Source organism: Eucalyptus grandis, chromosome 3 (genome assembly GCF_016545825.1).
Source record: "Eucalyptus grandis isolate ANBG69807.140 chromosome 3, ASM1654582v1, whole genome shotgun sequence".
Taxonomy (NCBI): domain Eukaryota; kingdom Viridiplantae; phylum Streptophyta; class Magnoliopsida; order Myrtales; family Myrtaceae; genus Eucalyptus; species Eucalyptus grandis.
In genome coordinates, this window is record NC_052614.1 from 61,260,136 (window position 1) to 61,283,281 (window position 23,146).

A 23,146-nucleotide genomic window follows, 5' to 3' on the forward strand; every position below is an offset into this window, starting at 1 on the left:
ACACTACAATCAGTATGATCCTATTGAAGTGGCACTTTAACCTATTTAAATCACATAATTTTTTAATCTACATAGATTCCAAAAATCCTCTTGAAATGGCTCTTTCATCGTAGCGATTGAATGTACGTTAAGGTTGGCTTGTTGGAATGAAAATTGTTTCCAAAAAATTATTGTTGGGAAAATATCCTTATCAAATTGTGATGATTCCAAAGCTATTTTTAATACTAATGTTTTCTACGGTAAGTGCAAATGGTGAAAATGGTTAATGGATTATCAATTTCTTATATCAGCAAAGACGAGAAACTAGGCTTTGACAATTAGGAGAAACAAGTACCAATGTGAGTAGTATCTCATGGTAGCTTGAAAGGACTAGTCAAGCTAGTGTTGTTGGAAGTCTTTGGGTATCAATAAAGGTGGAAAGATCATTGATCATGCCATCATGTGTGGTTTGGCTAGTATTGTCACTGAAGATCGTTTGCCAAATCACTCACAATCTACACAGGTTATAGTGTTCATCGGATTGTGATGGTGATGCATTGGCTTTGATGATGGTGACATATATGTTGAAAGATGACTGTTGATGATACGGAAAATAGCTGTTACAAGACTAGACTTCATAGATGGAAAACCGAAAGAGAAATTAGAAAAACAACTAATAATTTTTCTACTTCGAGATAGTGATAGTAGACTCCATATTAGGAAACCTACAATAGTCAGAGGAAACGATTATAGAGCAATCACGATTCCATGTGAGGTTTCTAATGACTTTTAAATGGCTAGCTAGGCATCACTAAAGGTCTCCAATGAATAGTTTGAAGAGTTCAGTATATAAGGAGCAGGGCAATTGAGAAGAGAATTGGATACATTGAATACTGCAAATACTATCTAAGCTAGAAATTGTCTCCAATTGTGTTATGAGTTTCTTTTTATATTGGTTAAGTATTTTAATAATCGATAGTCAAGTGGGTAAGTGTAAGTGCAATCATTGTATTCTAATAGCGTGATTTACAATGTGAAAAGAATATCACTAGCCAGTTGTAACTTACATTACTAATTATTAGTGGAATTCGGCCGCTATTAATGCTATTAGTTAGAGAGTGAACAAAGACTTGGGTATAAAATCGAACCACTACATATCGTTGTGTGATCTGTTTACTCACTCTATATACATGACAACATCACACACATTGACTTGCTTCCGACAATATCTTACGTTATGAGTGTTTGATATTCCACTAAAGTCTTTCAGTATCTTCACACAACCTATTGTATTGTTAGCCTCAACAATTGTTCTTCGATTTTCCAATATTTGGATAATGGAAAACTAATCAATCAAGGAAAACAACTAGGCTAGACAAGGGTAGCAACTGCCTGTCTTAGAAAAAAAGGAAATCACATTCTCTAAAACTACCACACAAATGAGAATTAACGATTTTCCATGAAAACGATCTCTATCGATAACATTGCTCTTAATCACGAAAATTTCAATGAATTTTACGGTCAAAACTAATTTCCACTCCCATCTTTTTTTGTGGTGTAGAACACTAAAACCAACAAAACAAAAGTGACATATAAACCATACGAAGGAAGACACATGAACAAAACGGGAGAGAATATCCAATGCACGAATATTCCTATGTACTCCGTCCTCGGGCCAACGTAGATTTCCTCGTTCAATTACACGTCGTTTTCGCTGATCATCGTCACCATCTTCACTCCAACCTCCACTTAAAAACGCCTCCTTTACCTCTCTCTCTCTCTCTCTCCCTTTTATGCGCAGCCTGTAGAAGAAGAGCGCAGGACCTTCTCCTCTTCAGCCTCTCTCTCTCTCTCTCTCTATCTCTGTCGATCTCGGTCGCTCGGTCGGTCGGTGGCGGAGCTTGCTGCGGAATGTCGAGCGGCGAAGAGCAGGTGGAGGACGCGGGGGCGAATGGAGGGGGAGATTCGCTCCACAAGGTGAAGCTGAGGTTCAGGGATAGATCGAAGGTGCGCCAGGCTTTTGGGTCTTTTTTTTTCGGGTTTTTGTCTTCTGGGTCGGTTTCGGTTGGTCGTTCCGTTCGTGGGTGGTTCTTTGATCTCGCCGTCGCGGCGTTGTTTTCGGGTGTGTAGAAAGTGGCCCGGACGAAGGAGATGACGAAGCAGATGATCTCCAAGCAGGCCGAGAGGATCGCCCAGCGAGCCGAGGAGCACGAGCGGTTCATTAACAAGGCAAGGTTCTACTGATTCTCTTTTTCGCTGTTGCTCCTGGGCTTGGCGGGTGGGGAGAGAAATTTGGCGTTGGGTTCCCGCCACCTCGCTGAGTTAGCGTCGTGGGGGCATTTCTGAATCGGATCGGGGGTGCCGAATCGGTCGAGTGGGCCATGTTATTGCCTCCGTTTCCGTTTCCGGAAAGCCGAGCCGAATGGGTGTCTTTGTTTCGGCTTGGCAGCCGGTGCTGTACGAATGTTGCTTTGTATCTTGTTTTTTAGGAAGTTGGTAGGCATTCTTTGTCGTGGGTACTTGTTGAACCTGGAAATTCAGAATTTTTACTTGACGAATTGATGTTTAGGTGACGCAATATAATAGGTGTTTAAGTTTTAGGAAGTTGGTAGGCATTCTTTGTCGTGGGTACTTGTTGAACCTGGAAATTCAGAATTTTTACTCGACGAATTGATGTTTAGGTGACGCATCTGATAGGTGTCCTCGGGTTTGGTGGGTTTTGCTACCTGCTTGGAGCCAGTAAGTGACATCCTGCTTCTCTCTTGTCAATAGGATGCATAAATCCATCACTTGCTGAAACTTACCACTTCTACAGGACCACAAGATGTTCCTTATGTATATTGTGTGTTCTATGTGATTTTCGTCCCCCTTCGGTGGATATACTATCGGTTCAAAAAATGGCATTACTACCTATTGGTAATCTCTTAAATCCCTCACGTTAAGTACTTGTACTGACTAATGTGTTGATGTTGGTGTGGTGCTGGCGGGATTTTAAGCACTGGATTTTCTTAAAGATTGATTTTAATCAGAAGTTTGGCCAGTTACGGAATTGAGTATTTTCTAGGTTTATCCAACTCTGTCAATATGGGACCTGGTAACAAAGGTGAAAGTTGTAAGAAGCCGAAAAGAGGCGGAGATGAATTTCACCCAGAAATTGTGCCTGTTTCAGAAATTGAGTATTGCCAGGATTAGTCAACTGTGTCAGTAGGAGGTGGATGTGGTGAAAAGCTGAAAAAGGGACTCTGTTCCTCATGGAAAATTCCTGATTTCCAGATCTAATTTTAGTTTTGGATACTCATAAGAGCAAAGAAAGACAAAGGAAAGAAAGAAATCACCATCAGGAAGCAGAAAAGATGCAGAGCCATGTTGATTTTCCTTTTCTTAAAGCTTTTGAATATCATCATCAACATGATTTATTTTCTAATAATTGTTTTATCTCATGGAGTCTTTCCAACTGAGCATTTTGAAGTTTGACATTCTACACTGTTTCTTACAGGACTTCTGCTACTATGCCAACAGTATCTTCTTGATCGATCTTCTTCTATATCCAAAAAATGAAAAGCTTTTCATGGTTTGCTTCTCGTTTGCCGAGGTAAATAGTTAGCATGGGTAAATGTCTGTTGTTTCATGATGAGATTCTCATCCTTTTACGTTTAATGCTGTGGCAGGGACCATTGGCGTGGGCATTGATTGTCTGGCGTTGTAGCTTGGTGTTTAGTTCACTTGATAAAATTGTTAGTGTGCTCATTCACCTTTTACCAGGTGAGTCCACAGTTAGTCTAGATCTGAACTGCTTCCATTTTTCCTATATATTCAGAAGTGATATGTAGCGTTAGGTGTGATGAGCTTTAAAAATGGTTGTCTTAACACTTCATTCATAATGTACTAAGTAACTGTGACACCATGAAAGATCTTAGTACCTGTAGTTGTGATGATTCCTCGGTAGTAATCCATTATTCTTTGTGACTAACTTTAGATGCTTCCTATTGTTTATGTTGCACGGTATAATACTATATTTTGTCAAACTCACAAATTTTCCTGGTTCCCATCCTTCATTTGGGCATCCTAAGTATCTTGAGTATTTGTTTTCGATGTTTCTTTTCTAATCCAGCTTGCCAATGTTGAGGGCAATTTTAATGTTTACAATTGCAGTATTGCATTGATATTTCTTTCAGCTTAAATAAAATTTAAAAGATGTGTAAGTTTCTTAGTTATGGAACGGCCTAAATTCCTGACTGATGAGGACTATCTTGTAGCATTTGTTACTTATCTGACCAAAATGAGAAGAATTTCTCGCTGATCTTTCTAGTAACTAAATTAATCCAGTGATGAGAGTTATAGAAAGGAACTGGAAGCATTTAGTAAGCTCATGGCTGTTATGTTCTGCTCCTCTTCCCCTAGAGAGCTTCTGTTGCTGGTTCATTTTGTGGCATTTCCTTTTTAAAGTTGGAGTCCTTTCTTGAGGTAAGTTGGTTTTATGATTAATGGCACCAATCTTAGTCATTCTCAAGGTGAAGAAAAAAACAATCGAGGGATTTGGAAGGGAGAATGAAGAGGGCGCCTGTATGACACTGTTCTATGGCTTTATCAAGTGCAAGTTACAATGTTATTTCATCACAGCTCATGAGGCTGCTTCTTGATTGAGATCTTAGCATACTTACCTCCATATTTTTAACTAATCCACTAAATGATTCTTCAAATTCATGGATTCAACAATTACAGTACCTGAACTTATGAAAACATGAAGAGATTCTATTCGCTTTAAGGAAGTGTTTTTTGGAGCTATAACTCTAGGGCTGCTGCTTATTTCCAAATGACTCCTGAAAAAATGTTCAATTATCCATTAAAAGAAAGTCATTGTTCATTCAGGAATAGTCTTTTTTACCATAAGATGGTGGAATCCCACGACATTTGCTGCCATGCACCCTGAAGGGACAGCACAAAGAGTCTCGTGGCCGTATGTGGAAGACAAGTCCTATCTCTGGACTTGGCTGTTTGTGATTCCCTTAGTTGCTTATACTCTATGGCAGGTTCTCTATTTTCTCATAGTTAATGTTCTGCGTCGACAAAGACTGTTAAGAGATCCTGAAGTTATGACTTCTTATAGGTTTGTCGACTCTCTCTCTCTCTCTCTGTCTTTTCCCATTTATTCCACAAAAATCAGAGTCCATACTCGCATACCCAAAACCACAGGAAAAAATTTCAGAGTGTTATTCTGAAATCTTTTGGCTTATGACCATAGGGAATTGTCTAAGAAGGCACAGAAAGCAAACAACATATGGTGGCGTCTGAGCGGCTTGCTGGGGGATAACAATCGGCTTTTCATGTACACTCTGCTTCAAGGAATATTTACCGTGGCGACCATGGCGCTCACGGTCCCCATCTTTTTGTCCTATAGACTGCACGTGGTCTTCCAAATACTAAAGGTGTCTGCAACAATTTGGAACGGCGGAAGCTTTCTGTTGGAAGTTATGCCGAGGCAGGTCATTCTCAAGGAGAAGAAGAAAACGGAGACGCGACAAGTACAAAACCAGCAGGAACAAGCCCCTGTTGCGACGGACAATCCTCCCAACGCAGATGACTCCACTGAAACGCACCAATCGTAGCGCACATAGGTAAATCTCAGACTCAAATCTTCACTCGTTGAACTTCCACCGTGCCCACGCCTCGGCTGCCTGATGGTTGCTCACACGTCAAGCTGGCTCAACGATGCTGCAAGGTTGCATCCTTTACTGATTCTTTTTTCTTTTGGAGAGTTTGTTATTCACTGGAGTGTAAGAGGAGGTTATCAAGGAGGTGAATTCGAAGTTTTGTTGCAAGGTTTGGACGTGGAATGTCCTCAAAAGCTTCAGAAAAAAGCTCGAACATAGGTTGAATCATGCGAGTAGCCCAGAGGAAAAAGAAAATACTTAAATCAAGATGATGTAGTGATACGCAAAAGCAGAATAAGTTTGTCACGAGATTTTGCTCGTTTTTGGAGTTCTTGGAAATGTTGTCTCATATCAGTTGCCTGTTTATGCTTCGTGCTTGAGGATGATCCATTATAATTGCGTCAGGCCATTCTAAGCATCTGTATCCGTACCACTAAAACCGATGAATACAAGAGGACACCGGAACTTGGTTTCCATGACAAAAATGCATGGTCCACAGATGACAATGTTGCGTCTTTGAAGGAAAAATAATAATTGAATTACTTTACTTCTCACGTACAATACATATAATTGCCCCTTGGAACTGCAACTGCTATTACCACTTACACTGAGGAAACAAAGAATTCCCAAACCACTATAACACCTGAGAAACCAAACCCATATCCAAATATGAATGAAGCCCTCACCCGAGAAAAAGAAAAGGAATGAGAAAGGCCAAAACAAACATGAAAATTGCCTGTTGGAGGCGTGACCGAATTGGCGGGATCCAACCCACCAATCTGAAATGGCACATATCACCACCTTAGTGACATGGCTCAAACTAAAGAATGCCCCTCGCGTCGAAGTGACTTGAGGGGAAGAAAAAAAGAATTGAATCAACCCGGCCATCAACCAAATATGAGTGGACCAGGTTGGTGGAGAATATGTAATATATGGACACTGAACAAAACAATATATGCACAAGGTTGTCGGTTTTGATCAGTCGAAGCTCGGTGTAGGAGGAGACTGAAAGTCGAGGCCCGAAGATGTGATCGCACCCTCATTCTGCACGTGGAAGTAAGAAACCAAAACCGGAGTTTTCACGTATCAATGGTGGAGGATCGACATCGGCTATGTCTACTTGTTGCATTGACTTCGAGATGTCATCCACGGAGAAGGGAATGCTGCATTAAAATTTCAGGCTTTGATTAGAAATAAAGGTGTCCAAATGAGTATTAAACCCATATATGACCTATTTAAATCGTATATGGATCACTTACATTTTGATGTAGGTTATATATGAGTCACTTATATTTTAAAGAAGAGACTAGTTAAATGGGTCTTAAATAGATTTGACTTAAAAACCCATTTTCAACCCAAGCCTCACCATCTCTTTCCCCTTTTAACTTTATAAAAATGTTTTTTTTTTTTATAAAAATCGAAATTAGAATTATTTTTTATGTTTTTTTTTTCTTTTTTTTTTTTTTTTTTTCTTCCTCCTTCTTTAGCCAATGGCCAGCACAACAATGGCCGAGCTAACAACTGTCAAGGCTCGAGCTCGCCGAATCTGCGAGGCTCGAGACTCGCCAATGTCGAGCGAGCTCAATCTCGCCAATCGAGCAAGGCCGAGGCCTCATCAATGATTGGTGAGGTTAGAGCTCACCGACATTTGGCGAGGCTCGAGCATCACCAATCCGGCTAGCCTCGAGCTCGCTGACGGAGGGCGAGCACAAGCTCGCCCTTGGCCGGTCGCCAGCCATTGTTGTGGTTGGTGGCCAACCGAACAAGAATAAAAAGAAAAGAGAAAATAATTAAAATTTTGATTTTTATAAAAATTATAAAAAATTGTCCAATCATTAAAGTGTTTTAGCAATGCCATTTAAAAAAAAAAAAATCATAAGAAATAAGCTTTCTTAGATTTGGCTAAAGGTTTTTTGCATATTTTATTTTATTTACTAATTTTTTATTGTTTAATTTAGTTTTTAAATTTGAGGTGAAGTTTTTATTCAACATATATATGAAAAGCTTAAAATAAATTAAATGGGTGGGAGCAGACTAACCTAAATTGAGTTAAATATTAATGTGTTTCCAATAATATGGATCGAGTTGAATATGCGTCGGGTTGGATATGGGTTATCAAATTTATATCTCATGAAAATGGGTCAGAATGGGTTAAATGGGTCAATATGAGTCAAACCATCCCACCCATTTGACAGACCTAATTAGAAACCAAGTTGCGTTCTTGAAGGAAGGTAAAGAGGGAGCCAAGGCTTGCTTGCTGTCAAAAAGAAATGGAGAAAAGCATAATGGAATACCTTGAATCATCGTCCAGCAAGAACGAGTGACTGACCGCATTATTGGAGTTCTCGGTCATCATGACCCTCATACTCGAAATAACCTGAACAGGGAAAATTGGAAGTTAGAATAAACTTGAGCCAATGCGAACAAGATCAGTTGCGTGTATACCACAGGGACCATAAATCAGCACTGCGCTATGCAGATAGACTATTTACTTACTTCTGAAGACACGCTATGGGTGCCATATTTATCATCCCAATACATCGTACTGATCCTGTACAACTGCTGTATGCTTAGAACCTGAAAAGGCAGAGAAGCATACACGAAATTTCAAGAGCATGTCCAACAAGCGGACGAAAAAGAAAACTGCAGCACAAGGCTTGAGTTGTGCAAAGGTGGCAATTCACTCACCGGGCAAAGTTCTTTTGTGATTTCGTTAAAGGTCTTCTTGGGTTTCTGATGTATGACCTGCGTTGTTAAGAAATTCGAAGGAGAAAGAGTCAGCAACTTCTTCACTAGTGATCCTGGTGATCCTGGTGATCTTACTAGATTAGAGATTCAAGTGTACGTTACCAAAAATCCAACGGCCTGCCTAATATGCTTCAATTCATCCCAAGCTGAGCCTGCATACTGCTTACAACAAGAGTTCAGCAACAGAAACCAAAAATCCAAAAAAAAAAAAAGGAACAATGAAATGCCCAAATCATCCAAGAGAAAGCCAGTGCTCACTTCCTCAGTTGCCTGATGGCACCACTGCTCTAGTTCAGCCAACCCTGACTTTACATACTCGCCATTACTAAATGAGCAACACTCTCGCCGTAAAAGAAGACTGCAAAAGAAGAATGCAAAAGTTTGTCAATTAGATACTGACTGCGCATGAACTTATTTGTTCACTGGTGATACTACTGCGCTTTACAATCAGTCACCTGTTAAACAGCTGAACATTTATGAAGGAGAATATCTGTGTGAACACCTTACGAACTAGGAAAGGTGGGACCTGAGGAATCATAATCAGAATGCATAGTTAGTAAAAGGCAAGGAAGAACCTTTAGCAGCAATAGGTTTTAACTTTCAAATTACTTACATTGTTTGCTTTCAATGTCTGGAGATAATTGTTCAAGCTTTTCACTATGCTTTGCCAGTGAGCAATCAAAGCTTGCTGAGCAACCGCATTAGCTTGAGAACGTCCTTTGACCAAACTACCTCTTGATGTCCTGGGAGCCTGCATTAGGTTCATGAATACTTAAGCAGGAGACACTTCAAAGCACACTCAGGAGAAACCTACGACTAATTTATATCCTGAATGTCAGCAACTGGTCTACATTCCAGAGACCAGCATTATAAAAGTAAATGTTCTGTGCTGTAAGCCACAATTGAAAAATTGGGACGAATCATAGAGCTTGTCTTGGGCACATGGAAAGGTCTACATTATCACTCTCCCTTATCTTCCTCAATCACACATGACATGCATACCAGCCGGCTCATGTTTTCATGGTGGAGAATTAGAAGTCTCAAAAAAAATTACAGCCAATATCTTGCTGTGTTACCATCGATCTGATTTTCTCTGAGCAGAAGGAACTTTAAAGCTTCCTACTTGACTGTGATATTCAGTATAACCTAGCTTATGGCAATAAGTAAAAATTAACTGCATCATAATTGAGTCCTACTCAGCAGCTACCTGGATACATAGCCCAAGCAATGGAGAAATCTCCTTCTTCAGGCTGTCTCGGATCATTCCATAAATTTTCTCCAGAAAAGCAGTAAGCTGTTGCTTAAAGAGCAAAGCTGGATACTTGGCCTCAACTTGTCGCAAATCATCCAGCTTTGTGAGCCCTCTACCATTGAGGAACGAAAGTCCAGCACTTTGAGGAGATGAACGTAGCCCCTACAATTTCAAATGGTGAAGTTTGCAAACAGATGGAACTCAAATCATGGAAAGTAAATCATGTGACAGTAGATATCCAAAATTTTGTTTCATTACTTGTGACATCCTCCCAAAAAGAGAAGCAGATGATGTTCTCCTCCGCTGTGGCGTCAAGCTAGCTGCTCCAGTTGCTTTAAGAGTGTGTTGAAGCAGCAGCAGCAACGTTGATGTGTTTGATAACCAATAAGCTAAACGCCATTATTATCCGGGACCTTCATCAATTTGCAGAGACCATCAGTGACTGGTGAAATCCCTTGTGAACTGACCAATTTTAAATAATCCCACAGACAGAAATTAGAGATTAAGGAATGGAGAGAAAAGTGGTTGAAGAGGACACTTACTTCTATTGCTGAAGCTATTGTTTGGATTATACGGTCAAATATGCTAGTCCTTTCAACCTCAAATGATCGCCAATGAAGAAGACATTTGTAAATTACACAAGCAGCAACAGGTTTGGCCCCAGAAAAACCCAAATTTTGTGATATACATTTTATCAGCAGTTCCTGGTTTTCCTGAAGAGAGAACAATTGAAAATTATTCTGGACTGGAATAAAATATTACCAGGAAAGCTAGAATAGAATGAATATGTGAAAAACGAAGTATGCATTAAGGGGACATTAATTTCATGCAAGTCTAATCGCCACTAACCTGCTGCTTCTCATTGAGCGATTTCTGTGGTTTTTCTTCAGATTCAGGTTCACGTGTTGGTGTAGCCAAAGACATATCCTGCAAAAGAAGCAGTACATTGAACAAATGCTTTACCAAAAACTCCTGATATAAGTAGCATTAATTAAATAAATGTAAGTTCTCACCAATGCAACCCTTGTTTCTCCATTTGTAACTGTTCCATTCTCAGGTGTTCTCTGCATTTTATTTCCCAAATTTAAAATCTATGATCACATGAAACAGCAACAGCAATAATTAAGGCCTATCCATACCTGCATAATAACAGTCTTTGGTCGTGCAGACAAGTTTTTCCCTGTCGGTGACATAGTCAGTGCTTGCTGACGCAGTACTTGATTTTCTGACTCTGTGTTGGACAATTTCTCTTCTAGCCTGAAGAACAGAAACAAAACCAACATTTTAAACATATATTTCCTCAAGCAAAGGAATCATTGTCTGAAGCAAGGAAGATATAAGCTTCTGTGTTCATAAAACAAGACAATATACAGACATCAGCATAAGATGTGGCAGTTTAGAGCCACTGAGAATATTTGCATCTAACAGACCTCTGCACAGAATCCTGAAGCTGATCAGCTTTTCGCTCTGTATCTTCAAGCTTTCGAGCCAGCTCTGAATTTCTGGCCTTCGCATCCACATGGGCTTTCTTTGTCTCTTCTGCTGCTGCTCTTTCTGATGTAAACAAAGCCTGTGAAGCCACAAAGCTTTTTTAACTTAGTGTATCATGCTAATTTCAAATTCAGTAAACATAGATGAAATGGGTGAAGCAATAACACTGATCATGCCAATCCATAGTTTAAAAAAAAAAAAGACAGATTTTCTAGCTCAGTATTTGATAGGATCGTATATTTGCAGACATAGGGCAACTAAACATGCACAAAGCTTGAGAATACTAAACTAGGCTATATATTCGGGAAAAAAAAAACTTGGTTGTTACTCCACGCAAATGACCTCCTGATCATCCATGCTTAAACAGAAGCTGACATATCTGATTGTTATATTCAGTTCAGTTGTTACTTGAGATCGACCAAAAGTCATCATTTCTCTTTTTTACATGATTACAGAAAGAGCATCACCCCTATTTTAGAATTGCTTCCAAGAGAAAATCCTCATCTAAGAGAGTCAAGAAAAATGTCCTTTCTTTTGTTAAAGCCTGTAGCATCACTCAAAATTTGCATGCCAATTGGCTTCAGCACCACCAAATTATCACTTAATCTCCAGCAAGCTTTTAGTATTTCATTTAACTTACTAAACCCACAGCTATTACAGTTATCAGCAGCACCAAGCAGAGAACTTACCAAATTGATGTCCTTGATTTTTCAAATTTTCTAGTTCAGACTAGTTAGCTATTATTCCACCAGTAGGTTTGGTTCCAGAAATCATTATAAGATCAGAAGTAGTATATGAGACCACGTGCTAAAGATAATACAATACTCAGTATGATGGTGTACCTTCAAGCTCTCTATCTCAGCTGTTAGTTTATTGATCTTCTCTGTGTCTTCCACTATCACAGGAGTCTCCTTCACAACCGGTGGAGCATCCTCAATAGCTTTTCGAGCTGCCTCTCGTTCTTTGATGACCTTGGCATTTGCTTCTTCCAATTGTATTTGCATAGCATGTAAAGCCTCCTGCAACTTAGCAATCTCTTGTGCCTTTTCCTCTTCCAAATCCGTCTGAAATTCATATTACATAACAAGAAAACAGTAAGTTACCCATATGGAGTTGTTTGTCCCAAAAATTGAGCTCACAACACTGAAGACCAGTCCAAGACAACATACCCTTAATCGCTTCTCCAACTGCAAGCGCCACGTAAGCTCTTCCACCCGCTTTTCTAGTTTGTCCTTAGCTTCTTTGAGAGCACCTGTTTCTCGTGAAGCCTAGATAAATATACAAAAGTAGTCAGTGCCTGAATTTATCAAGTGGGCATAAAACCATGCTTGAAGCAAGATGTGTCAGCAGAAGGTAAATCAAACCATTTTTAGTTTTCTGAGTTCTCGACGAGCAACTCGTCCTCTCCAACCACATTGTGTAACGATAGCAGCCTTGCGAAGACTTTTATAATATAAATATGCAATGTGGCACCGCAAATGAGCCTGCAGAGAAGGAAAATAAACAATGATCATGATCATTTTTAGTTTGAACTCAATCGCATTCCAGAACATCTAGAGTTAACTTTGAAGCTTCCATCAAGGACAATAAATTCAAAGAGAGTCAGTATTGAGACCTGAATAATAACAGCAGCCTTAGTTTGCTTTCTGAATCTAAATTCATCTCGAGCGGTCATGGCCCTTAAACCTGTTTGCAATGTGGTTGCAGACAGCCTTACAGAAAGGTATGACTGTCTTGCAACATATTGGCGGAAGTTCTTCTGAATCTTCAAGGCTGATGCTTCCCTTCGCAGCTCCTCATAGAGCTTGCATGCCAGTTTACCTACTCATAGTGGCAAATAAAATGACAGTTATCATTTTAATTAGTATTAGTATATTTACGAGGCTGAAACACAATTGATGGTATGGACCACACGGAAGCTGAACAAAATATAATGCTTCTCAGTAGGACACCTCACAGACTTCCTATTTTCATAAGGAACTACAATCATGTGTTAAAAAGCCAAGCAATGGAGACGCCAGCATTTCCATTTCACTTGTCCATTAAGTAAAAACCTGAGAGGCAGAAACAGACATATGTGATACAGTTTCAAAGAAGAAAATATACCTCGCAAACAAGATTGCATCGTAATTGCTGCTTTACGCAATGCAATAAATTCCTTTCTAGCAATATATGTACGACTTTGCCTTTGAATTATTCTTGCTGCATTTCCTAGCACCTCTGCTCTCCTTGAGTCCAATTCTGCCATTTGCCCAGCTCTTAGGAAAACTTTCGTCTTTCCTATCTGCAAGGGATAAAAGTCAGCCAACACCAGCAATGGTCCATGTATACTTCTATGGAGGGACAGGTATATCCATGATTTAAGAAGGCACAATACCCTGAGTGTAACTAGGCCAAGACATTGGTACACTAACTTGGTTTTTTGTTTCTTCAATTGTCTCTATCCCGCAGGGCAGAGAGCTAAAAATTCACTCAAACACTAGAAGGCAACGTGAGTCAGCTAACTTCAAGAATGTCTAAGGTTTGCTATAAAAGTGCCTAGTTCCTAATCTAATGCTCAATAAATTGTGTCTCGAAGAGGATGTCTCGTCCAGCTCAATGGACAAGAATCGCCATAGGTGCAACATGTTCTCAAGCAATGCAAATCATCCAATCAATTAGGCACAGCCATCAACAAATGTCAATATTTTCAGTCGTGAAAATGGGAGGCCTCACACTACGCTGCTGTTCATTGCCTTAAACGATTCATTTATGTCAATTACACTTTCAAGCTTCCACATTCTCCATATATTATGGAACATGCCTGAAAGTCATGTAAAATTTTGATATGTCAAGTATGGTCACAAAAAAGATCTACAGTATATTTTTATAAATGGCCTGAGTCCTTACGGTTTTCTACATTAACTCATCTCATTCGTTTAGCCATTCCTGCTTCCATATCTTCACCTTATGCATGTAGGATGATGAATGAGTAGTAGTGGACAACTTCCACGCGGGATATTTTATGTCACCAATCAGACAACTTGTTTCCGTGGCATCTCAAAAAAGGAAAAGGTGGCAGTGAAGGAGATGGTTAAAGTACCTGATAGCCCTTCAGTCCCATTTTGTCCAGTATCTTTTGACAAGCTGTCATGTCATCATAACTGCAGAGGAAGAACACAATGAGGCCATAAAAAATAGCCAGCATAACAAGACAAAACCATCAGGAAGAATAAGGATAATGCAACATTTGGTGGTTGCGCCCATTTGTATCTGCCACTACCATGTTAGGTACGTACATACATAACTGATGTTAAAAATACCAAATAATCCCAGGGATATGACACTCACTTTCCTTCCAGAACCTCTGGGGCAAGGACACCGAAACGGAGAAGAAATTCATAAAATGTCCGTCGAGTCGGATATCCAGCACAACTAATCCTAATTGCCTCGAGAACACCCTAAAAGAAAAAAGAAGGTTCAGATAGGAAGGAAAAACTGTAAAATGAGCTTTCAAGTTAAACAAGTTGAACAGAAAAAAAAGTGAAGTATACTCACTCCACAGCGCAACTGTTGAATTATATTGGAGTTCTCAAAAATGGCAGGCTTCAGGACATTGTTTGGCTTCACGCATCTGATATAATGAGGTTCTGTGGAATTTAATGTCTCCATCAAGGATTGAAGTTGCGACTGCATTTGAAAACACATCCAACTCTTAGATTAAATGCAGTATTTGTCCCACAGCAATGAAGATGATCAAATACTAATCTCTAGAGTCGAGTTATCTGAAGTAGCAATGATTAAACAGAGGCACTTTAAAAATAAAGCAATTTATGAAGCTGCAATAGCATTCCTAAACAATAATGGAAACTTCTTGGCACGTGCCAAGTCACATTTCCTTCTTTCTGCATGAGGTGATCTCTCTAAGCCAGTCCCAAGACCAATCCTATGACTTTATCGTAGAGTATGCAAATTGAAACATCAATAGTTTGTAGAGTGTGCTATGACTTTTTTTTCTGGTAGGTGTGCTATGATACAATGTTACAATCTGCATGCGATACATCTGGTGTTTTCAAGTATTAGTACATTAGCAACGATATAATAGGAAGAAACGAAAAGGAAATTTCACTAATTGAAGCTCCATAGACATCTCCTTTCAGTAGGAATTTCCACGTAATAGATCCTGGTTTTTGCTCTTTCTATTTCAAAGACCTTAGTTTGACCTAGCTTTGGGATGCTCTCAAGAGAATTGCCTCCTCTTCAGCAAGTTGCTTTCCCAAGATCACCTCTGACTTGCAAAGATGCAAGTAAGTCACAATGCATTAATGTGCTTAATGAGCTGGACTAAGCTCAATTAAGGCCAAAGATATAATCTGAAGGAAAGATTCCATAACTACAAAGATATAAGGCACTTTTCATAATTAAAGACTAGAGTGAAGTATTTAGGATTTTATTACTGATAAAGTCCAAATGAACTCAAAAATGATAGTAGGACAAAGGGTGAGTTCGGGAAAACTTTGAAAACCAGCTTTTGATTCCCAAAGTCCTTTGAGTCAAAGCGGCAGTAGCTCTGGACTTTGGGCTTTCAAAAGGGAGACTTTGGGCATGAAAACTTTCAGTCAAAAGACTTTGGAAGTACAAAGCTGCTTTTTAAAGTTTTCCCAAACTCATCCTTAGTATTCCACCAAGACAACCGACGAACAACACAAGCTAACATACCTTAAACCGGGAACCAATTGAAGAAAATTTGGAGGACTTTGATGATTCTTCAGGAAGTGGAGGAAATAGACCTGCCACAAAGGGGCACGTGGATTCCGTCAAAAGACCCTGATGTTCCGCCACGACATAATCTTTGTTCTTATCAAGGAACTGATCAGCCAGATAATTAACCTGGGAAACAATAAGAAACAGTCAATAGTCATGCATAAAGGACTGTTAGGACCAACTTTAATTGACGAAAGCGAAACAATAGTTACCTCCCCAGCATAGTGAGATATTGTAAAACTTGTGCGAGAAAGCTTAGGTTTGATAAAGCGCTTGTTGTTCTTAAAGGTTTGATACAACTTCTGAGCAAATGTTTCATGTGTCGACTTAGGAAACATGCTGCAAAACAATGAGTATAAGTCAGATATCAAAGCCAGACTTACATTTTATTGATGTGACTAATAAATAGATATCCTGCTATGATATACAAGTCCATCATGGGGATCCAAAAATCATGAAACAGTAACAAAATGAAATTATATAAAAAGAAAATAGAAAAATTAATTGTCCGCGTACCAGGCTTCATCTAAAAGGGCAATGATCCCTCCAGGCTTCTGCAAGATTTTAAATGTTTTAGATGTTAGCAATACACAACATTCAAGAGATCATGAGGAACTTCTAATTCACCATGAAATTAGGTTAAAAATCTGATAACAGCTCATTAAGGATTCAGCAAAAGATATATTGGTGAGGACAAGACACCTTCTCAATCAGATCCAAGACATCTTGATTATCAACGAACTCTATGTAGCTCCAGTTGATCTCTTCTTTGGTATATTCCTCTTGTTCCATCTTGAAGACATGCTGCGGACACACATTACCAAAGATCAGGGTAGGGAACCCAAAATATATTTAAAATAGGGGCATAAAAGTGTTTTACAGTTGATAAACCTGGTTAAAATGTTGCTGCAGTTTCTCATTTGTGAAATTGATGCAGAACTGCTCAAAGCTAGTAAAGAACAATAGTAAGATCCAAGTGTCAATCATATGCTTCCGGTCATGCATGTGTAAAGTTAACGGCTCACCTGTTGAACTTAAAGCTTTCAAATCCATAAATATCAAGAACCCCAATCAATTGCTTTGAGTTGGGATCTTGCCCAATTGAACTGTTAATCTTATCCACAAGCCTGGGAAGAAAAAGGAAATTGTCAAAGCTTAAACTTTTGTAGGGGACTATAGTTGTATTGCTGGTTTATAAATTAACAAATATAACAAAACAACCCCCATCATTCGAAAGATCAACAGAAGCAAGCATCAATCGTAGTCTTAATAGCAAGGAAAAAATAGCAACACTAACTCAATATAGGCTTAGAGCATGATCTTACTTGAAAAGCAAACAGCATAATATACAGTTCAGGTGTCTTTGTTGCTCAAGTTTCTTCATAATTTCATTGAAAGAGTACATTTTCACAGAAAAAGACTTGATAATTAATCCAACTAAGTATGATAGACTGGTCTGGTAAATGTTTCCCATTCCAATAGAATACTGAATCTTTTAAAACAGCTGACAGATAGATCCCTCTAATGCTACAGCTAAAGGGTTTATGTATATGCCGTTCCATGAAAGGCCTCTAGTGGACTGTGATTATCCTATTCCTAGTCATCTTCCTGGTATTCCATAGCAAGAGCGTCCCACTGCATAAGTGTTCCCATGCTGCATGATTTTGGAGGGGTTAATCTATGCAGCCTACCCCTAATTTCTTAAAACGCTGTTTCCGTGACTTGAACCTGTGATGTCAGGCCATAATGGAATAACCTTTTACAGCTACATCAAGGCTCACCCTCTTGATAATCCATAGCAAAAGTAGAAAAAATAAAGTCCTTGGGATTCATGGGACAACATATGAAGCAAAAGACATGCAAATTCAGGGCAAGCCAGGAAAGCAGGCAGAAAGCAGTAGAGAGTTGAGAAGGTTAATTACCAATCAAACAGGCGAGAATAAATAGTTTTGGCTAGGGCATCCCTGCTACCAAGAGCAGCAACAGGATCCAGAGGTCTTGTGATGATCTCCTCAGGGGTCACCATTACACGCTTAATCATTGCATCTTCCAAGTTCTTGACATCGCATCTTGTGAGAGATTAATATATATAAGTTAGCGGCATGCGGTTAAACACCATATACAGGCATCACTAAAAGCAGGGTAATTACATCCTACCTAAGTAGCTCAGCTGTTGTGTTCAGATGGAGCCTAGACTTCTCATCTTTAATGACTGAAGAGTCAATTTCCGGCCCCTTTGCAAATTCAACATTTCCAAGATGCAAAACTGCAGCTACTACCCTAAAAATTGCCTCCTGAAATAAGCATTTGCAATGATATTAAATTCAACTGGAATTGACAGCTATTTCTGAGAGTTCTTGACAGAAAAGAAAAAGACAAACCTGTTCTTCCTCGCTAATTCCTACAACATCCATGGCCCTTCTGGTTGCGAGGTACTCCTCGGCATCATCGATCCCATTCAGCTCATAACAGCTGGATTGATTTAAGAAATGGAATGACCTAGGGTCTCCCAATTTGTATCTCTCTCTTTCCTGAAGCAAGTATTCAATCATTTCTTAGGAATCCAAAGAGATCGAAACTATCATTAACCATGGTTTAGAGAAGCAAATTAAACACTGAAGAAGTCACAAGAGCAATCACCTCTTGCGGAGCCGCACAAAGAAGGTAGAAGCAATGGTAGTTTCTCTCAGGATCTGAAATTTGGCAAACTCGAGATCTTTCAAGCAAATAAGTCCTTACAGCTGCCCCAGATATCCTCCCACTCTTGTCAAATTGGATCTCCACGAACTTTCCAAAACGACTACATTAGAGTAAACCCAGCACACACAGAAAAGTTGTAAGATAATCCCTCCTCAATATAAACAATCTCAAATGCTATCCAAGTATTCCTTTTAAGAGAAATGAACGGGGATCTAGAGGCCGATGGGCACATAGAAATATGCAAGAAATTTGAGGTCTAAAATGGCCCAACAATCATCAGCCTTTCCATTAATTTTCTGAACACTGTAGTGATCTCAGATTCATTTCTTAAGATTAGGGTAGCACTAGATTTTTGTGCAGGCTGTGAAACAGATTAAGTTCAAGCAGAACATCCAGGAAGTGAAGCGGGTAAAGCAGGAACACTACACAGCTGTCTTTCAAACTAGTTGTCCAGGTTTTAATCATCGCAACAGGCAGCATCTCTATTGGCTACTCACCTTGAATTATTGTTCCTGACCGTCTTTGCATTGCCGAATGCTTCAAGAACTGGATTAGACTGTGAAAGTCAGAGACCAAGCGCATAGCTAAGTACACAATTTCGATGAAACACAAAAGGCATAGACCTTCATCAATGGAAAGAAACAAAAGATCAATATGTACAATAGCATGGGAGAACTTCATCCTACTTCTAAAACTTGTTGTTCCACTGTCCGTCCTTCCACTCCAGATCGACCACCCAGATATGCAAGATATCGCATGAGCATCTTCGTTGTCTCAGTCTTACCAGCACCGCTTTCTCCACTTACCAAAATCGAATTGCTCTTTCCCTCATTCATCATTGCCCTGTCGTATATCTCTGACAAGATCAGAAGATGCATTCCGAGAAACTTTTGATTCTTACTCTAAATCAAATAAAGGTTCACCTGTATGCAACATCGGCAACAGCAAACACATGAGGGCTTAACTCTCCAAATGCTGCACCCTTGTACTGCTCCATCATGTGAGTATCATACAAGTGAGGTAGCCGTTGAAATGGGTTCACTGCGATGAGTATATTCCCTGTGTATGTCTGATAGCCCAAAAAGAAAAAAAAGAAAAAAAAAAAAATTGTCACTTTCAGTTTTTCTTCAACCTAGTAGTTTAGATTGTATTTTTAAATAAAGAAACTCAGCATCTTACATAGATTTCGTTGAGTTCATATCTCATGGCTAAGTTATGAAGAACTCCTGGTTCATGCAAATACGAAAGCTTCGTCATGTCATCCACACCTCCAGGAGGAGCTTCCATATCTTTTGGATATACTTTCGATATGTTACTGACAACCTGCAACGTGGATCCAATTTTATTATGATCCCCCTAGAAATAGCATCCTCAGTAGCACAACAAGGTGTGTCTCGGCGCTCCACATTCCAGCAAAACTTTTCTTACTAAACCATCCTCTCTCCCCTTAGTACCAAAGTACAACAAGACTTGCTCAGTAAAATTTTCTAATAGAATCTTCTCTTTCTCAGTAAAACTCTAAAACAGAACCATCTCAACATGTACCCACCCTAAAGTTGCATAGAATGTCATTTGGACAGACAATAGCATAATATTTGGTAGGAAAAATCTCAACTTTTACTATAAGAAAACCCCATTAGCAGACTAAGTGTAGTAGAAAACTCACCGTTTTTCCATCTGTTGTATGAATATGAACTTCCTCACCATTAATGCGGAAAACTTCACCATCAATCCACGCCTGCGCTGGATCCTCGACCCATACATGAGAACCAACTATAATATTCACCGATGCAGCCTGCAATGATTTGAGCACATCAAAAATGTTAAAAGGCTGCAAGAAAACTATTCAAGAATGTATCTTTGAATAAACAATTGTCCGCAAAACTACTTGAGGTAGAGAGATTTGCCAAAAATTATCAACATCACAAACTTCTCTAGGGCCAGCTCTAGATAATCTTGATAATCATAAATTTTCCCATAATTGGTTTTTACAAGTATCTTGCAAACCATGCTGTCGGTTGCAAGGAGGTAAGTGTTGATAAGCACATATTAACCGTCCTCAATCACGTCACTTGCTTTTCCATTGAAAGCACACAGTGGTGTTTTGTGGTAATTTCCATGCACACTTATAAATAGAATAACTGCGATATTAGGTTTTAACAACATAACCACATGTCATTCTTCATTGGGCTTAACCCCATTCGACGAATATCGTGCAATCATGCTTGAGGCTGTCCATTGCATGCAAATTCAGGTGGTTTCAATGCCACTTGAGCACTCTAAAACTAAAAGTATAACATCCAATTTGAAGTATTGCATGAAATTTTAAAATTCAATTGAAGCTGGATTGCAAAAGTATAACGTCCAATTTGGACTAGGAATTAGAAACAAATCAAGAGGCGGGCACAAGTTCGCAATGCCGTATCATTCCCTCAAGTTGACATGGGAACACACATTTTTCTCAATTGCGGCAGGTTTATAAACCATCTTCACTTAACTAGGAATTCTGCCAGCAAGCATGAATTAGATGCCTAAACCGATATTTAATTCTCCAGAGTTTTCTTCTGTGGTAACCATATTCTATTCCATGATCCAATCACCATTAGCCACTTGCCTCTAAGTTCCAACTAGTCATTCCGATCGGTAATCACTATGTTGCCTCTACCACTAGTCGTGCATATTCAATTAACACCGAAACGGATTCATGAAATACTTCAAGCCATCTCAAGTCAAAACATTGCTAATCAGCTCAATTCCTCAGCGAAACCAATCAAACTGAAATTTTTTACTTAAAAACCCAAGCAGCTTCACCTCAAGCTCTTCCGCAATTTTTGTGCATCACTATCTCAGCTAAAAAAAGAAAAAAAGACGCTTTACATCCACGACATCGAACAGGCAAGCTTCACGTCCAATCGAAAAAACCAAAACCTCAGAAAGCTCAACCGATTCAAACGCAGCGAAACCAGCGAGTCCGAAATCTATACACCGATCGAATGACGACGACAACAACAACAACAACACGTCACCGCTACTGACCATGGATTAATCAATCACCGCCGCCGATCTCCTCCACCTCTCCGCCTCTCTCAACTCATGCGAGTTACGACCGAGCCGCGCGGGAATCGGACTCGCCGGCCACCCAGATCGGGCGCTGCCGCCGCCGCCGCCGGTGGTCGCGAGCTCCGACCGCCAATCCGGAGAGCGAGAAAGGACCGGAGACGGACGGACGGTTTCCGAAGCTGACGATGAGCTGAGCACGAAGGCGATGAGCAAAGAAGCAGAGCGAAATCCGAGGCAGAAGGCAGGTTCTCTCTCTCTCTCTCTAAACTTTCCGTCGCACGCCTTTCCTCTTTCTCGAATTCCTTCGGTGCGTTTCTCTCTCTAGCGCAGAGAGGGGGAGAGGAATAGGATGGTCGAGTTTGAGCTGTTCCTCTCTCACTTTCTCTCACTAGAGAAAAAATTTTCAATTCCCTTCCCTTCCCTTCTTTTTTCCTTCTTCCTTTTTCCTTCTCAGTCGCCTGGAGTCGTATAGGTAGAGAGAGAGAGAGAGAGAGAGTCGTGGTCTCCACAAACGATGATTAAGGCTCCCTCCTTAAACCTGATTAATTCGTGCTTACTTACTTACTCCCCCCCTATTTCTGTGGGGGGTGCTGTCCTTTCTCGGACACTCCTTCCATTATGACAACATTCCCCCCCCTGCCCTTTTTCCCTCCCACCAATGACAATGTTTTCAATCTTTTCAAGACATGAATTTCGAAATGGCTCTCATGTAAACTTCGACATTAAGAAAGATCTCTACCTTTGAAAAATGGGTTATTCCTTTGGTTAATAGAAAACGAAAATAAAAATCGATGGCTTTAAAGATTGGCTTTTATAGTAATTTCATCGATGTTGTCTGTTTAAGATGCGATTCCTGATTATTATATTTCTCGAAAAGCCTTGATATGCGGGAGTCGGTTTGGCGTGATTTTTTTTTTTTTTCGATTGGCCATGGACAAAGTCTGAATTAATTGCTATTAAAACTACCGAAATCGTTAAAAATAGAAAGAAAGAAAGAACCTACCGAGATCGAATTTTTTTGTTTGGGAAAATTCTCTTTAAGGGGAGGGGCAAAACCGTCAATGCCAGTCCCGGAGGCGGACATCATCGTAACTCCCGTTTGTAAGGTACGCAAAGTTTTGTTTTTATTTTCTCTCCCGCGCGGACAGTACAGAACGACATCCGCCCCACCTTTCGCTGGCGAGTAAATATATAAATACATATAAATATAATAATTATATATTTTTTAATTTCCAAAGCTGCGGAGAGATGGAGATCCCGTGCGACTCGCTCGCACCGTCTCAGCGTGTTCCGCCGTCTCCTGAAAAGGAGAAGACATCATCATCGCCACCATCATCCACCGCTTGGAAAGCGACACGTCGACGTCACGTGCCGGTGCGCTCGTGCGAAACCGGGCAAAAAGACATTCCATCGAGCTCACGCGCGCGGGTCGGCGCGGGTCGGCGCGCCGTCCAAAAAGAATTCTTCGTCGTCGGGGCGCGACCCGGTCCGGGCGACTTCCGCGAAATGACCGAAATAAGCC

General features: G+C 40.0%; 2 protein-coding genes across 2 annotated transcripts; one reads left to right on the forward strand and one right to left on the reverse strand.

Annotated features, from left to right (window-relative positions):
* Positions 1-1,751: 1,751 nt before the first annotated feature.
* LOC104438063 (glycerophosphocholine acyltransferase 1) lies at positions 1,752-5,973 on the forward strand. The gene is made up of 8 exons (XM_010051137.3): positions 1,752-1,986; positions 2,110-2,208; positions 2,661-2,718; positions 2,795-2,895; positions 3,476-3,571; positions 3,648-3,741; positions 4,849-5,086; positions 5,222-5,973. Exons 1-8 carry the CDS (start codon positions 1,891-1,893, stop codon positions 5,583-5,585), a joined length of 1,146 nt encoding a protein of 381 aa, XP_010049439.2. The 5' UTR covers positions 1,752-1,890; the 3' UTR covers positions 5,586-5,973.
* A 170-nt stretch (positions 5,974-6,143) lies between these two features.
* On the reverse strand, positions 6,144-22,042 carry LOC104438064 (myosin-17). The gene is given in 40 exon segments (XM_010051138.3): positions 6,144-6,793; positions 7,925-8,007; positions 8,127-8,207; positions 8,319-8,375; positions 8,481-8,537; positions 8,637-8,736; positions 8,834-8,904; positions 8,992-9,129; positions 9,586-9,792; positions 9,889-10,025; positions 10,028-10,043; positions 10,173-10,343; positions 10,480-10,557; positions 10,644-10,694; positions 10,770-10,887; positions 11,061-11,200; positions 11,964-12,185; positions 12,291-12,389; positions 12,486-12,605; positions 12,737-12,942; positions 13,228-13,405; positions 14,204-14,264; positions 14,452-14,561; positions 14,659-14,790; positions 15,820-15,990; positions 16,077-16,203; positions 16,381-16,418; positions 16,567-16,668; positions 16,756-16,813; positions 16,890-16,991; positions 17,787-17,933; positions 18,022-18,158; positions 18,246-18,395; positions 18,505-18,664; positions 19,062-19,120; positions 19,251-19,407; positions 19,488-19,633; positions 19,744-19,887; positions 20,231-20,359; positions 21,601-22,042. Coding segments are annotated over 40 exon segments (4,587 nt in total). The 5' UTR covers positions 21,604-22,042; the 3' UTR covers positions 6,144-6,669.
* Positions 22,043-23,146: the final 1,104 nt, after the last annotated feature.

What these genes read in the sequence shown, in the direction of transcription:
- LOC104438063 (XM_010051137.3), top strand. Translation starts at nt 1,891, where the DNA reads ATGTCGAGCGGCGAAGAGCAGGTGGAGGACGCGGGGGCGAATGGAGGG. An exon ending in AATGGCATTACTACCTATTG is followed by an intron (nt 2,896 to 3,475) that starts GTAATCTCTTAA and finishes TGTTTCTTACAG; the next exon opens with GACTTCTGCTACTATGCCAA. An exon ending in GCTCATTCACCTTTTACCAG is followed by an intron (nt 3,742 to 4,848) that starts GTGAGTCCACAG and finishes TTGTTCATTCAG; the next exon opens with GAATAGTCTTTTTTACCATA.